We start from the raw sequence: 15,602 nt of genomic DNA, 5'->3' as shown, positions 1-15,602 counted from the left end.
AGGTCACTCGCTCAATAAGGCTCAGTCGACACACGTTTATGAGACTGATGGATGGAAAGCTTGTTCACGGTCTTTCCTTCCTCATTCCATCACAGTGCCGAATGACGCAAGTTCTTTTGTTGTCTGGCCGGGAATGCCAGCACTTCTTTCAAACACGATGCTCTTTAGAAGAGCTGCTGTGGGAGTGTTTTGTAAAGAAAATTTCCATGTTCCCTTTGTCTGAAAGGAGTTGGTGTAAAACAAGGAAGTTGAAATGAGGAAAGGAGGAAAACAAAGGAAAAGGGAAACAGCTCTACTGAACTGTATTTTAATACGGCAACCTTTTAATTAGCTTTGTCCATATTAATGACAAATAGCCTACTAAGTTATCACGAGTGTTTATCTATGTCTACAGTTATGTATAGCTATGTATAAAGGTTAAAAGGTTGGCAGATGAAGTGTCCAGATTCGCACTTCTGTATTACTTTGTAATGCTGGATTTTTTCAGGGAATTCTAGTGAAAGGGCTTTCAGTTATTATATTAGTTTTTAGTTGTTCTTTTTCATTCTCTGAGGTTTCTATGGTTTTTTCCACTGTTAACAGGGTTTATTTTTTGATAAATAGATTTTCCCTTATTCTTGTTGAGGGTAAGGACAGAGGATGTCGCACCTTGTTAAGCCCTATAAGAACAACTGTGATTTGTCTTATAGGGCTATACAAACACAATTTGATTGATTTCAGTCAATATCAACAATTATCATGATAAATGTCACATAATTATTTTGTTTAAGTTTTAAGACTCATTTTTGCTCCTGAGTGAAGGTTGTGGTTTTAAACTCTTACTACATGAACAGAGCTTGACAAACACAAAACATTCTATGAACCTGACCCTCGCACTGTGCTTGTACGAAGCACAAGATGTATATTGGACTTTTGTTGTATTGCTGTTGATGGTTTTCACCCGTCCATTTGTTTGTTTAAAAGTTTGCAGGATAGTCCAAAAACAACTGGATGGCTTACTGTGAAGTTTGGTTGAAGGAGGTGGTGTGGGTCAGGAAAGAACCCATTAAATGTTGGGGTGGATCTGGATGAGAGGTTTTTCATTTTCTCCAACAGTGTGAGATTGTGTGACAAATACAAATCCAGCGAATTTAAATTTGGTTTCATAAGGTGACCATTATTGGGCCATGGCAGAGGTATGTGCTCTACTGATCGATATAAAAGTTGATATTGTTTTATTACTTTGAAACTAGCTGGAGGGTTCATATCATTGTGACTTCCATGTGCTCAGTGGACGGACTGGTCAGGGATATATAGTTGGGGATAGTGTGGAGGCAGTGGCCACAAAATAAAAGAGGGGAAACTCAACAACTGACAAAGATGTGTTGTTTAAATTTATTGTGTTGCTGACATGGCAAATGTTGGGTATAGTTTCAACCAGAGGACTTTTATAGAGCTGAGATAGTATGTAAAACACTGTATAGTCTATTTTAACAGTGAATGTCGGCCGTACACAGGCTTTATTTTCGAAAAACATGAAAGTATTCAAAGATCAGACAGAGATCGAGGATTAGAAACAATGATCAATTTTAATTAAAAACAGTCGATTTTTAATCAAAATATGTAACTGTGTTTCTGATGTCCATCCTTTACCCACATGAAGAAGTGTGGTTGTGTCTTGATCATATATGAACATTCACACACACACACACACACACACACATACACGCTCACACACACATGCGCGCGCACACAAACATGGGCTGACTACTTAATGTTTATTACATGATTCCTCTGATTGTACTGTGAAGCAGAGTGAAGCGGCAGCTTGGTAGAACATCCAGTCACAACCTCGGACACATCTGTTTGCTAACTAGATATAACAATAGAATACTTTTCTTTACAGCTGTTAGCATACTCACTTCATCCCCAGGAGATGAAATGTTCTTGATTTGATTCACATATATTTAAGTATTTCGTATTAACCTGAATAACTGATTGTTAAAGTATCTTTACCCCTTTTCTTTCTGAAGTGAATTTAAATGTCTGCAATGAAGATGTATGTTTAACGTAATGTAAAGTCAGAAACAGCTTTGCCAGAGTGCAGAACGTGAATGGAAACCGAAACACAGAAACAATTTGGACATCAGCGTCACTAAGAAAACCCTATCAGCCGCCTGACAAAATGTTATTTTTGTTGTTTGGTTTCCATAGGAACAGTTAAAAAGACTTCAAAAAGGTCAAAATTTCAATGTGTAAAAAACAAAAGGAAGAGTCTTTTTCTCAAGTCAAGGTTCCTGTTGCTCCAGCAGACTGCTGACCTCTGCCCAAACAGAGCCCCCCTCTTCTTAAGAGAAGAGAGGAGAAGAGGAAGAGGAAGGAGAGAAGAGGGCAGAAGAGAAGAGAAGAGTGCAAACCAAAAGAGAAATGTTAAATTTCTTTCTTTCTTATATCTCCCTTGTTATCCTCCTTTTTTTTTATACTGCCAGACAGCTGGTATGCCCCCCCTGCCAGGTTGGGGGAATTAATTCTCCACCGGCGTGGGCTCTTGAGGCAGTGCAGGCACTCCCACCGACCCGGAGGCTTCTTGCACATGTCCTGCTGGAGTGACCGGCTCTGGCTCTGGCGGCGGCTGGCTGAGGATGACCTGCACCACGTAGTCCCTGGAGATGTTGAGTTGGTCCAAGCGCAGTCTGTCCGTCAGTGGCCGACCTGAGAAAAACCAACGCTGGGTTGAGGCTGGCACACCCTCTTGGCTCTGTAGACGCCGCTTCATCATGCCCACTGTGTCCGTGGAGCGCACCGCCAGCCGGAGGTCGCGACCCGTTGATAGCCGCAGCCGAAGCTGGCACTCCCCTCCTGAGCCTGGGTCACCGGCGATGCCCGTGGACGGGTCTGCGGCCCCCGAGTCTGGATCTGAACCGTCTGGCTCATCAGAGCGCTCCTCGATCATGTTGACGGGGGGAGAGAGGCAGTAGACCGGCAACTGGTATCGATTCCCCAGTTCATCGTAACATTCTGTCAGAGCTCCTGGAAGAAAGGAGAAAAAGTGTCAACCCTGAATTTAAAAGATAGCTTTCATAAACTTTGTTACCATCACATATGATAATGCTTCAGTGAGACAGGGGTCGGCCCCAGAACACTCGCCTCTGACAAACAAGGCTATTTTAATAGTTTGCTCAATCACTATTTCACAGTAAAACAAGTCAAACATTGCCAGCTTGCAGAATCCAATTCGCTGTAATGATCCACTGTAGTTTTATGGATGGCCATCGTTACTACGGAAACCATGTATAGTTTGTTTTGGGGTAAAAGATTATTCATTACACCTTGCTTTAACAGAGCTTAATAACATTTTGGCACAATATTGTTGTCGTTACGTCGTATATTTTCATTATTGCTTTCCTCAACTGAAAGTGAAAAGCTCACATCATTTTTCCGCCTAAGGAAGCCAAAAAAAACAGTCCACATACCGCTGTAGTAAAATGGAATACAGAAATGAGAGTAGGATTCAGAGATAACGGACTGTGAGGGAGGATCAGAGAGTGAAAGCAGGAGGGAATGTAATGCGTGTGCTGGAGTGTGGTATTAGAAGGCGTTGTGTCAGAGTGAAGTTGGTGGAGAGAGAGGGAAATAAGCTGTAGTGAAGAGGTCAAATTATTCCGCAAACAGAAACTAAACACTGTGGTATTTGCTAGGGGGAACCCAGGGGTCCTCAGGGGGATTTCAGACAGGTCCTCTTGCATAGTGGACTTCTTCTTATTATTGTCATGTAATTTTATTGAGGTTATTGTCTTTTGTATTGTGAAGATTACCTGCCCTTGTTTTTAGAGTAATCCAAAGAGAAAGTTACACCAAAAAGGTCACTGTGCAGCTTATGTTGTTTTATGACTTAAACTGAAACAATCCACTTGACATTGACATTATTGAGATGAGATGAGTGAGCGGAGGCCCTCATCGTGTTGGCGGCTGCTGTGGTCAAGGTGAGTACGTTGAGGCTAAAGTGAGAGCATGCGAGTGTGACGGAGTGCAAAGTGAACAGAGAGCAGTGGTAGTCATGTGTCACCAACACTTCTTGAACGTGAACGCAGGGAGCCGGCTCCCGTCTGAAAGACAATTTCTTATCGTTTCCTTTTGTTAATTTGACACAATAAAGTCTAAGGAGAAAAGCACAGACACAAAAGTTACGGTAAATCTACCAAAAACATCTTTGAACAACTACCAAAGATAAATGAGAGGGTATCTTTTTGCTCAGTTTCGAGAAATACAGTTCTGAGATCTGCTGAATAAAGATGCTGCCAGCTGGACCTGACTAAAAGGCTTTTTCATGCCTGGAACAGTTTGTGTTTGGACAGTTATTTATCCAATTTACAATATTCAGATTAAAGTGTTACACATGTGTAATAGTGTTTTACAGCAAGGTTTTCAAACCAAATATAATGTAAAATATTGGTATTCTTGAAAGGTTTGGTATAATTACATAGAATAATTTAAGTGATATACATGCCAATCATAGGTCATAACATTGGTAATTTGGGGTGTATTATAAGTTTCACCACAACCTAATAAAGTCCTGGCATACCGACGAGGTGACATAATTGGTAACCATGTTTTTAAACGTATTAAAGATCTCTGCCATAGCTGAAATATTATCATGTGCATCTGATGATTGACTTTCATGAACTTCTGACCTAACTGCATTCAAGGACGTCAATCTGCTTTAAGACCTGTTTAATTACAAATGTATTCAATTCCTTTCGTGTACAATTCAAGACACCATAAATAACAAAATACTGTTATAAATGTCTGATAAACACTGTTCACTGAGTGCATCAACACACTTTGATACGAATCTGTGTCTGTGTATCTCACTTGTTTTTGTTCCAGTTGGCCCCACCTCAGTGTTTATCCTTGAGCTGTAGAATACTAATGGTTTCAATGTGGCGCTGATGCTTTTGGTTGTGGGATTTCATTACAAAACAAGAATTCAGCCGACAAATCAAACCTGCACCAGATTAAAATGTTATTACCAAAGCAAGAAAACATATGTTTATAGGAAAACGTCTTTCTTTGCTGCACTGCTGTTTTGCATAGCCACCAAAAAGTTTCATGACTACAGAATATTATTATACAGTGCATACACTGACGTGAATCTGTGAACATGTTTTTGTTCCATTCATATTTAGCAATGTCACTGGGTATGTTAGCATGCTGACATTAATTTTGAGCTCAAAACACTGTTATGCCAAACCACAGCCTCACTTTTGACAAATGGAGCAAGTTGAGCAGTATTGTGGTTCTTGTGCTGCAGAACTAGACGAACAAATGACTTTCCACAGTCGTTTTCACACCTTAATGTCTGAACCAAGGTTCATGTCTTTGTAGCATTGTTTAAATTGTGATCTGGTTAGTTTTTGTCTCACTTTCCAATTTAAAGAGCTACCTAAAGAATTCTATATGACATACATACCTTCTGTTGTCATCAGCTACGTGGGCTGCGTCTTCACCTATACTTACTGAATGATATATTTCATTAATGTAATTGCCATTGTCATATCATTATGGGTTTACAACCAGCAACTTGAGCAGGGAACCTGAAGGGCCGTCCGGCTCTTACTATGTCCAATTACTAGTGCCCCATTGTGCACATAATGTCCTGATTTTTATCTTTTTCTATAAAAATAAAAGCTGGTGCTGTGACGCCTGTGCATTAAAAGCTTTCATGTGAAACAGACTGAGGTAGCAGTAAAAAGCATTCAGTATACTCCCTCAGCCTCCATGGATATTTGCATTTACCTTCCAAATATGCTACGTTATGCATCTCATGGCTTCGTACTGCCGCCGGGTTCATGCTTTCACTCCTGACTTTCCTTGCCCCCCCCCCGATCAGATCTACACTGATCTCATACATGGCCCCTCTGGAATACAACTGATGGAAATTCATTGAAGCGACAAAAAAACCACTAGATTCCCCCCTGATTCTTTCAACTTACTATTCAGAATTAAACTTTAATAAAAGCTTGATCACAGTTGTTATTAACCTTCAAATTAACATTTAAATAATATTTCAATTAATTTTCAAGAGTTTTTCATTGGCTAAGGTGGTGGAGTGTGTATCGATAAGGAATAATCAATCAAAACTATAATGGTGACAGAAAAAATGGGGGAAATCAAAAAATCAATAATAGGAACTGGACCCAACCCGTCCCTGAACTCTGGTGTTAAACACAAACAGGGCGAGGCGTAAAACTGTGAGGGTTAAAAAAGTTAAAGCGATTTGACTGCTGTTTGTAATGTAGTCTCAGACGAGTGCAGCGGTGACATCAGGTCTGGGGAATCTACAGCTGCAACCCAGCATGATCTGATCTGACCCGGTTAATCTACAGAGAGGAACGGAGCAAGACAAGACCCTGCCTATGTTTACAGGCACATTACATTTTGGCATAGATTCTGACAGAGGGGCGGACCTAGGAATTTTTATCACTCGTTTCACATGTTGACATTGGGTGTTTTTTGTTGTTGAAAAAAAATCTGGCATATTCAGAGGACTGATATCTATGAGTGCCTGCACTATGGTGCGGCTTGATTGAATGTTAGAGGACTGTTGGGTCTTGGTTTCAGCCTATTTTTCAAATTATAAAGAATTTGTCATCAATTTTGAATTCAGCTTATGACTCTAACAAATACATTAAAAAAAGAGGGAAACTGTGAAAGCATTCTGGAAAAACATGACACCTTCCAGAACTCACAAGGACAACACATCAACATAACCCTTCCATTTCTCAGCTGAGGTAATATGACTCTGTGGTAATGTGAATAAAGACGATGATGCGCATCCGCAAAAAATCCGCAGGAGCTTATAATTACCATGCGAGCTGTTAGACTTCCTGAATCCAAGCCATGTCACTTTAACTGATTTATTCTATGTGAATGCTTGAGTATTCTTTACTCTACTTTGGTGAGTGATTACTTCATTAAATCCTTCTTTCAAAAGACCAAGGACACTCCACGTTTCATTTATTATTTATTGATTCCTTCTCCTGTATATACCTCCTAATGGCAGAAGACTAAACACTAAACTCTGTGGTGACTGAGATACACTTAGAGGTTCTTGGAATCCTTTTAGCTGCAGGCTGAATGCCTTATAATTCGGTGCTTATTCACTAAAAAGATTATAAGATCGTAAAAATGATAGAACAGAATCCACTGACACAAGCAGAAATGAGGAGATATATGTTGCAACGTTTACCTGTTTCTGAAACTCAACACTTGAAACCACAGAGGCTGTTTAAGACACTTCCTGGGGAAGCTTGACTACACGCTTTAGCTTCTCGATTCTCAAAAGATTAAAAGTGGAGAGCTGGTTTTCAATACCCCACCAACCAGCGGTAAGAGCTGCTTTGGTAAAAAAATGACCTGGCTAAGCCACCTCAAAATGTTTGCCGTGCTTATTGTAGTTGTGTGAGGCCATAGATTTATTAGCTTGATGGATGTTTTTCCAAGTAATCTGTAAAGTAAATAATTGACAGCTCTCTGCCTAATCCAGACATTTATATAAATTCAGCCTACACCTGCTTGAACTCTCTGCTTTATCGTGGGGTTTGTTAAGACTTTTTTAAGCTACAGAGACATGGAAGCTTTTTCTAAAAACCAGACTCGGAATGAAACTGAAGGGCAGAGGTAATTCAACAAATATATACAGTAAAAATATTTATTCAAGACTTATTTACAAAATTCTCAATAAACTAGCCCAACAATTAACATCTGCAACCCTGTAAAGATATTCTCTAACGCTGAGTTCCTGTGTTTTTCTTGGGAGGAGGGTGTTAGTTCAAATTCTTTTGAGTTCGGTAATCAACTGCAATATCCTGCACAGTGTCCACCCAACTGATACCTGATGGAGAGTAAAACAAACACTGTCTGCTGTGTATCAATTGCCACTGTGTAAAATGTGTGTTACCGTGCGGCAGTGTGATGCTGGCCCCGTCGAGGATGGCCTGAGCCAGCAGGTGGTCATTGCTCTCAAAGGCGCTGGCCGCAGCCCGCAGCGCATCCCAGATCTCCTTCCGGCCCTCGAATGCTGGCGCAGTATCCCAGAACTCATCTCTCTTGCTGCGCAGCTGGCCTTCAGTCATCGGGTAGTCACTTTTCCATTTAGGCCGCTCTCTCTTCAGGGGCTGGTTACGCCCTAGAGCCACTGGGAGGGAGGGAAGGAGGGATGGAGAGGAAAGAAAGCAAAGGCAAAGGCAGGAGGGCAAGATAGAAAAAGACACAGAATGAAAGTGAGGGTGGGATGATTAGAGGGAGGTGAAGAAAGAAAAACATGGGAGGGAAGGATAACCAAGATAAGTAAATCACAAAAAAAGAAACAAATATGGACAGACATGGAATGGAAGATTACAGAAAGAGAAAGGGAATTGAAATGACAAGTAGGGATGGAGGAAAAAGAGAAGAGGAATAAGGAGAGTTGGGATTTATATTTGTTTTTTAGGATTTAGGAAGTACATAACTAAGCTAAAATAACAGATTGACAGATTAAAACACACCCACACACAAGTGTTCAGTTACAAAACCCTATATGTTAGCAGGCTTCCAACATCTGCAGCATGAACAACACCATCTGGATCACCACCGAAGGGGACAACAGGTACAGGACGCCGTGTAGTGTGTGTGTCGTGTGTGTGTGTGCAGAATGTGTTTGTTTTTGCAACACAAGAGACGGAGGAGAGGAGAGACGATGACGACGGATCGAGGTGTTGAGTTACACCTGCTGCTGGTACACATGTACGCTGATGATCACGTGGTGTGGGCTGATAACACCAACCTTCAACTGACTGTTTGTAGTAAATAAGACCTCTAACAGTTTACACTCACTTTATCTTAATCCCTATTTTGGCCCATTTGTATAACGATGTATTTCACCTGAATAGTCTGCAAGAGTTAGACACTTTAAGGACAGTAGGTAAAATAAATCCTTGGTTAACAAAGTAGAATTAGGATTAGACTTGAATAGCACATGAGGGGAGAAATACAGGTGTTGCAGCATTAAACTCAAATAGATGAAACATTAATCCTCTTACTGGTTCAAATGAAAACGGATTATGAATATTGAAGTATTCTGAAGCTGCATACACTTAAGTCACAGTGATCTGCCTGTATTAGTGCCACCCTGACTGCACAGACACATTCATACGCCTGCACTACCTTACTTTCCAGGTCTGTCTGCACAAGAATCTACAAATTTACCTTTAAACATCAGTGTAGTTGGCCGTATTTAAGTAGTTCCCAGAAATTCTTAGGAGATATATTTGGGATACTTTGTGTAGTCATTTTAAACTAAGTATGCTTGAACTGGGTAAACCTGGTTATGACACCTGCTTTGTGGAAAGCAGAATGTGTTTAGGTCTAATTGCCTTGTCTCTGTCAGCATAATGCGAGGTGTCAAGTACCAGCTGTTTGGTTGCATCTGTTTATAACACAGCACGACCTCTTGTTGAGACACACTTAACAGGGATCGCTGAAACCTGTGAAGTGGGACATCTAGACAAGCAGGAAGTCTGGGAGACGCAAAAGATGACGACATTAAGGAAAACAGACCTTGGTATGTGATCGGTCCCCAGCCCCCGACCCAAATCTCTAAATCTAGACATACTATCCAGTTTAATTCTATCCAGCTACCTTTATGCATGAATCTTTTCAACATCGTCAGTGTCACATGGAGGCAGAACCGGACCAGACCTAAAAAAAGAGACCTAATGTAATGCTTAATGATTGTTTTAACCACAGACTGTAAAGATGGAAGGTGGATGTCTCCACTTCCTGCCACTATCCATAAAGGAAGCTATAATTTCCCAGATATGAACCCCGTCATCTTGAGCATTTGGAGCTAAATTCAGTAGTGAGGTCCTGTCCATACACATGCTCGATCAATCACGAGTCAGTCTCAGCTGTCAAACATGATGCCTCGCATCAAATAAGTAATCCAAAGTAACATGAAAATTATTACTTGAACGTGGTGTAATAAGAATGATCTTAAAATGACAGAAACCTTTTTTCAAACATGTATTTGACGTGTACTTTGACCCTTATTCCATCGATTAAAGGGAGGGAGTGGGATGTTTCGGTTCAGAGTGTAGCCTGCTCTCGCTTTTCCAAGGCTTACCAACCCTAGATTTAAAGGGATAGTTCACCCAAAAATGAAAATTCACTCATTATCTATGTTTGAGTCCACAAAACACTTTAGGAGATTCAGGGGTAAAGCATCAGCTAGAACTCGCAAGTTCTAGCTGTCGTCACGTGCCCATTGGGCAAGAGCATAGAGGCGGGAGCTTGTGCGGTGTGTGTGTGTGTGCGTGAACCTGGCTAAGAGCAGAAGGATAACCACAGACATTTAGGCTAAAAACATGATGTAAATGACCTTGTTTCAAGTCGAATTTGAATGTCGGGGCTTACGGACACTATTTTTTTACGTTTGGAGAATTGAATCCCATTTACTTCAATTGGATTGGATTTGGCTGCAAAGCTGTTTAGCCCTGAAAGTGTTTTGTGGACTCAAACACTTCAACCACCGCTCCATCGGCACAGTGGTGAGTAGATAATGAGTGAATTTTCATTTTTTGGGTGACCTATCCCTTTAATATGGAGGAGGCTGGCTTTATGACCTTTTACTGCAGCCAGCCACCAGGTGGCGATCCAGACGCTTTGGCTTCACTTTTTGGGAGCCAGCACGTCATCCATCTTTAAATAGTCTATGGTGTTAAACACTAATCCAATTTATCATGTCACCAGAAATCAATTTAAAACGAAAATAAACATTCAAACCGTATTTTAATCCACTGTAAGAGTCACTGCTTGAGTTATTACACCCCAGGGCTTTAGTGATTCCATGCTGGACTGATTATTGTTCGATTAATACAATCAACTTTAAGTTTTCCATGCAGCATGGAGCCCACTGCTCTCAGGCCTTGTTCCCACATCGTAACCACAGTGTTTAAAGCTCACTCCCTCCAACATCAAGCTGCAGCAGCCTGCAAGTTTACACACTTTCCATCAGTAACCCTGCTCCCGCATCTCACTCGCACCGATCAGCCAGTGACAACAAAGGCCAAACATCAGTCTCAGCGCTTGGGAGCAGACGCGGGGGTCACGAGCCGCCTGAGATCAGACTGTCCCTCTCCCCGCCTGCGAGCCCCGGCCGTCTGGGACCCATATTTGTTATGCAGCAGCGGCGCTAGCAGGCTAACCAGGCTAGGTTTTAGCCCGGGCTAGCTCGGCACAACAGCAAAAAGAACAAAGGGAGGCAGCGTCGCAGAGTAAACACCCCCCCCCCTGTCAGGCGTCGCTCCGGGGCCTGCTGCTCGCGGAGGGGGACGGTGCCCGGGGAGGGCTGCGGGCTCTGCGGGCTCTGTCTCCGGCTCTGTCTGGCTCGGATTGAGGGGAAGGGAAGGGAAGGGAAGGGAGACCCCCCCCTCCTCCACCACAGCAGCAGCAGCCAGGCAGGACAACATGCAGACAAGCCTAGAGGAAGCGAACCCTCCACTCCCCTCTCCCACCCCAAAAAAGACGCAGATAAGCCCCGTAAGTTACCTCCGGTGCCGTCCGAGTTCTCGTTCAAGCTGCCCGAGGAGTCGTGGTGGCTCCCGACACAGCCACCCATGGATGTTTCGGCGGAGCAGCCCGGGCTAGGTAGCTCACCCCCCGGCCCACAGCTAGAGCTACATCCAGCGAGCCCCCCTCCCCTCTGTCTCTCTCTCTCTCTTTCTCTCTCTCTCTCTCTTTCCTTTCCCCCCTCTCTTCCCTCCCTCTCTTCCCTCCCTTTTCCTTTCTCCTCGTTCCCTCCCCTCGCTTCCTTCCTCCCTACCCTCTTCCTCCTCTCCTTCGGGTTGCAGCGGGCATCATCTTCTTCCTCTGTGAGGTAGGCGGAGAGAGAGAGAGAAAGAGAGAGAAGGGAGGGGGGGAGGAGAGAGAGAGAGAGGGGCAAGGTGACCGAGGGAGGAATGAGGCAGAGAAAAGAGACACAGAACAATGGAGAAGTGCACAGTATTTAAAAGAAGGATGCTCTTCTTCTGTGGGGCTCCACATGTTGACTTCACTCTGGTGACAGTTTTGTGTTTGTTCTGATGAGGGACACGTTCAATGAACCTGGTGTTCCTCGATGTTCAAGAAGACCCACACTAAGAAGACTGCCCACTTCCATTATGCTCTATTCCATCTTCACTTCTGCACAGTTTCTATCAATCAATCAATCTATTGAGTATTTTTCATGTTTTAACACAGCCTACAAAGATAGGACACGTTGAACAGTATAAAGAGCATATTCTAGAGGTTGAAAGCTGCCTATTCTATGTTCTACTGTTTATTAAAGATAACAAGTACATTTTGCAGCACACAATGACAATTTGCATTTGTTATTTTATTCTATTCTATTGTTTTACATAAGGTTTCAGCGATTAGACAGTTTTGTTTGCAAACAAAAAGCCAATAAGGTTTATGAAAGGTAACAAGTATATTTTACAGCATTGAGGTAAATGTACTTTTATTCTATTGTATTCTAGTCTCTCTTGAATAGACAAAATATAATAAATAGCTCTTTATTCATTTTACTATGTTTTTTTTAAATTATTTAACGACACACTGAAATAATGTTATTGTTCTATACTATTCTTTTTACTTCTAGTCTCCTTAATAGTTGTTCATTAGGTTTTCAACTTGTCTTCTCTTCGGCCTCTTTATCTCTGCAGTGCGAATGCTGCAATGTTACACCAGATGAGCCCACTCCTGCCTGGTCCCTATCTTTAGGACTGTCCTGAACAGACTTGAGTGTAATTTGACCCACTGGCAAACACACACACACACACACACACACACAGTCACTCACATGTATCTGTGCGCACACACAATAGCAACGGGATAGCAAGGGTACATTTACAACTAAGCTGTCTGGAATTACAATTATTTCCCTTTGCTGGAAACAGAATGCCGACATTTTTATATGATGTAACACATGTTTGGACATGTTGCTACACACTCTGTGATCAAGGTCACAGCTGGAGATCCAGTAGAATCTTCTGTCCTGTTTTCCACTTGAAAAGTCATATTCAGGAGTCAAAGAATAGCCCCATGTCAGAATGATGTGACCAGGAGGTCCCACCGCGTGTTGTTTTAGTCAGAAATGTAGGCACCAAGGATTGAGATTATTTAGAAAATAATGAGGTTTTCAGATAGAATCTCAAACCTACATTGTCAAGGGATTAAAAGCAAATGCCACAGTTAAACTCAGAGAATTCGTCTGTTCTCTGTAGCATTGTTAGAGGCCACAGTAAGCAGTCAAATGACACTAACCCAGACTGTTCAAGGCAAGAATAGGCTATTAAATAAAAACACTGTGTGACAAGTTCTTTTGTGAGAGCTATAGTGACCTCTAGTGACTTCAGTTTAGAGGTATCAAAAAAAAATGTGTAAGTTTGATGGCCGTTGCAGTAAAAGTCTGTCTAAATCAAATTAATGAAACCTGAAGACCTTGTACTACACCTTGATATTACTTTTACAGTTTGGAAATTTATGTGACAGAAGTAGGCTGTGGTAATAGACTGATTGGAAATATACAGTATATGTATATGTGCATGTCTCCATTGTCTCAGCAGACATAAAAAACACTTTGTCCAGTGTTTACTTTGTTCAGATAGTATTTGTGCTCACACGTTTTCCTGCCAAGAATCAATAAAAAGTGTCTTCACAGGAGGCAGCTTTGAGCAAGGTCAGTCTGTCATGTGACTGATATTCACAGTAACACAAAAGAATAAATGTACTGTCTTCTGCTTGGATTGTTCCAGTAGATGGTGCTGGAGAGTTTTAATTGCAGAATAAAGGTATCTGTGGTGTGTACTTGTATCTTGAGTGTAGACATTTTGTCTGGTCCTCACTTTCTCAAAAGGATGTTTAAGGGTTAAGACGTGAATTTAGTGTTGGGGTTAGAATTAGGTTTTGTGTGTGTGTGTGTGTGTGTGTGTGTGTGTGTGTGTGTGTGTGTGTGTGTGTGTGTGTGTGTGTGTGTGTGTGTGTGTGTGTGTGTGTGTGTGTGTGTGTGGAGGCTTAACAGTGCTGTCCACATTCTCAAAACATTAACTTAAAAACTCTCAGTGGTTTTTCCAACTGAAGCTCTGTCAATGAAATATATTGACCTACTCTACAACTTAAGTGTAGTTACATTAATGCCCATGGTCCTTTCAGCACATGTCCATTGGCCATCATGTCCCATGTCGAGTATCCAATGACCCCACCTATATGTCCTTAAATAATAAAAAAGAAAACATGGATGATATAATAGAAGCTGCGAAGGACGTCAAAAGAGAGAGATGCCGTGTAAGAGAGCAGAACATTGAAAATTGTTCACTGTAGCAATATTCTCTCAGCTCTCTGTTTCCTCTGCGGGCAAACAACCAGACACGAAGCATCATTTTCACGCTGGTAAATATTCAATAAACAAAAGTGGCAGACTTTTCCAGACATTGACCAGCAGTCATTTCTTCTCATAGCCCTTTGAAGTCAACTCTTCTTTATCCGACGTTTCTCTCTAATCTCGGTCTGTGCTGCTTCTTTCACTACCCCCACCCTTTATTCTCCCATTCATCCTCTTCGTCAGTGTCTTCTATTTCTTCTTTCTCTTTCATCAAGGCAACAGTGTAGCCGACATCGAGGTTAACAGGCTTGTCATTGATTTACTCTTAGCTGTTCGTTTCTATCGCCGGCCCAAACTCTGCAGCCGCACATCTGCCGTATTATCTCCGATGCTCCAATTCACATTATCCGTCCTTTTGAAGATGTTCCACTGCCCCATCTGTGTTGAAGATGGGGCTGCGAGTGGGTCCATTGATTTACTGTTATCTGTCAAGTGCTATGCCCCCCCTCCCAATTCCAGTCCAGTGTAACCACAGAATGTATTTGATGAAAGACTGGAGAGATTGGGCTGCCTGGTGCTTTAAATGCATTCACATCCAGCTGTGTGTGAAGGAGGCTGACGGACAGCACACAGTTGATTGTCCATTCATTGCTTTACTATTACCTCCTCCTACAGTGCCGACTGAAACCCTCACTGATTTTTCATGGTGCCTCAGTTCCCTGATGAAGCAAAGAGATGGAGACAGGGGACAGGATGAAGGCCGAGTGGAGAATTAGGTCAAGTTGACCCTGAGGATGTAAACGTTATTCAGCCTAAGATGCTCTATGAAGCCAGGACACTTTGTTTTGCCCTTCCCCAAATATGTTCCCTCTTTTTTATAAATCTGTCATCCCCGTGCAACCCATTTAACAAAAGTAGTGCTATCTCTTGCTATACTAGGACCCTTGATTCAGTATTTAAAATATATGCAGATTACAGAAAACAGAAAAACTGACAACTGATATATAAATCCTTCTGTGATGCCTGTATGTGCATAAATAGTGAGTAATAGTCTTCTTTTAATCTATGTAGACATTACTTAGTTAAATGTATTGGCCTTAATAGAATTCTGGTGCCAGTGTGAACAGCACAGCACTGTGGCCAAAAATGGATTTGCTGCAGACAGCCACCAGGGGGCAATCAAGATGATTTGGCTTCACCTTTGGGGAGCCACAATGTTGTTGCC

At 42.0% G+C, this 15,602-nt stretch overlaps 1 protein-coding gene across 1 annotated transcript; it reads right to left on the bottom strand.

Annotated features, from left to right (window-relative positions):
• Positions 1-1,360: 1,360 nt before the first annotated feature.
• On the bottom strand, positions 1,361-11,775 carry ubtd2 (ubiquitin domain containing 2). Its single transcript, XM_034607531.1, has 3 exons — positions 11,566-11,775; positions 7,940-8,176; positions 1,361-3,009 (listed from the first exon to the last, which is right to left on the bottom strand). The coding sequence occupies exons 1-3, from the start codon at positions 11,633-11,635 to the stop codon at positions 2,504-2,506; spliced, it is 813 nt and encodes a 270-aa protein (XP_034463422.1). The 5' UTR covers positions 11,636-11,775; the 3' UTR covers positions 1,361-2,503.
• Between the last annotated feature and the right edge of the window lie 3,827 nt (positions 11,776-15,602).

This window comes from Hippoglossus hippoglossus, chromosome 14, assembly GCF_009819705.1.
Source record: "Hippoglossus hippoglossus isolate fHipHip1 chromosome 14, fHipHip1.pri, whole genome shotgun sequence".
Classification (NCBI taxonomy): Eukaryota; Metazoa; Chordata; class Actinopteri; order Pleuronectiformes; family Pleuronectidae; genus Hippoglossus; species Hippoglossus hippoglossus.
The sequence above is the reverse complement of the archived record's forward strand: the minus strand, read 5'-3'. Positions and strand labels throughout refer to the sequence as shown.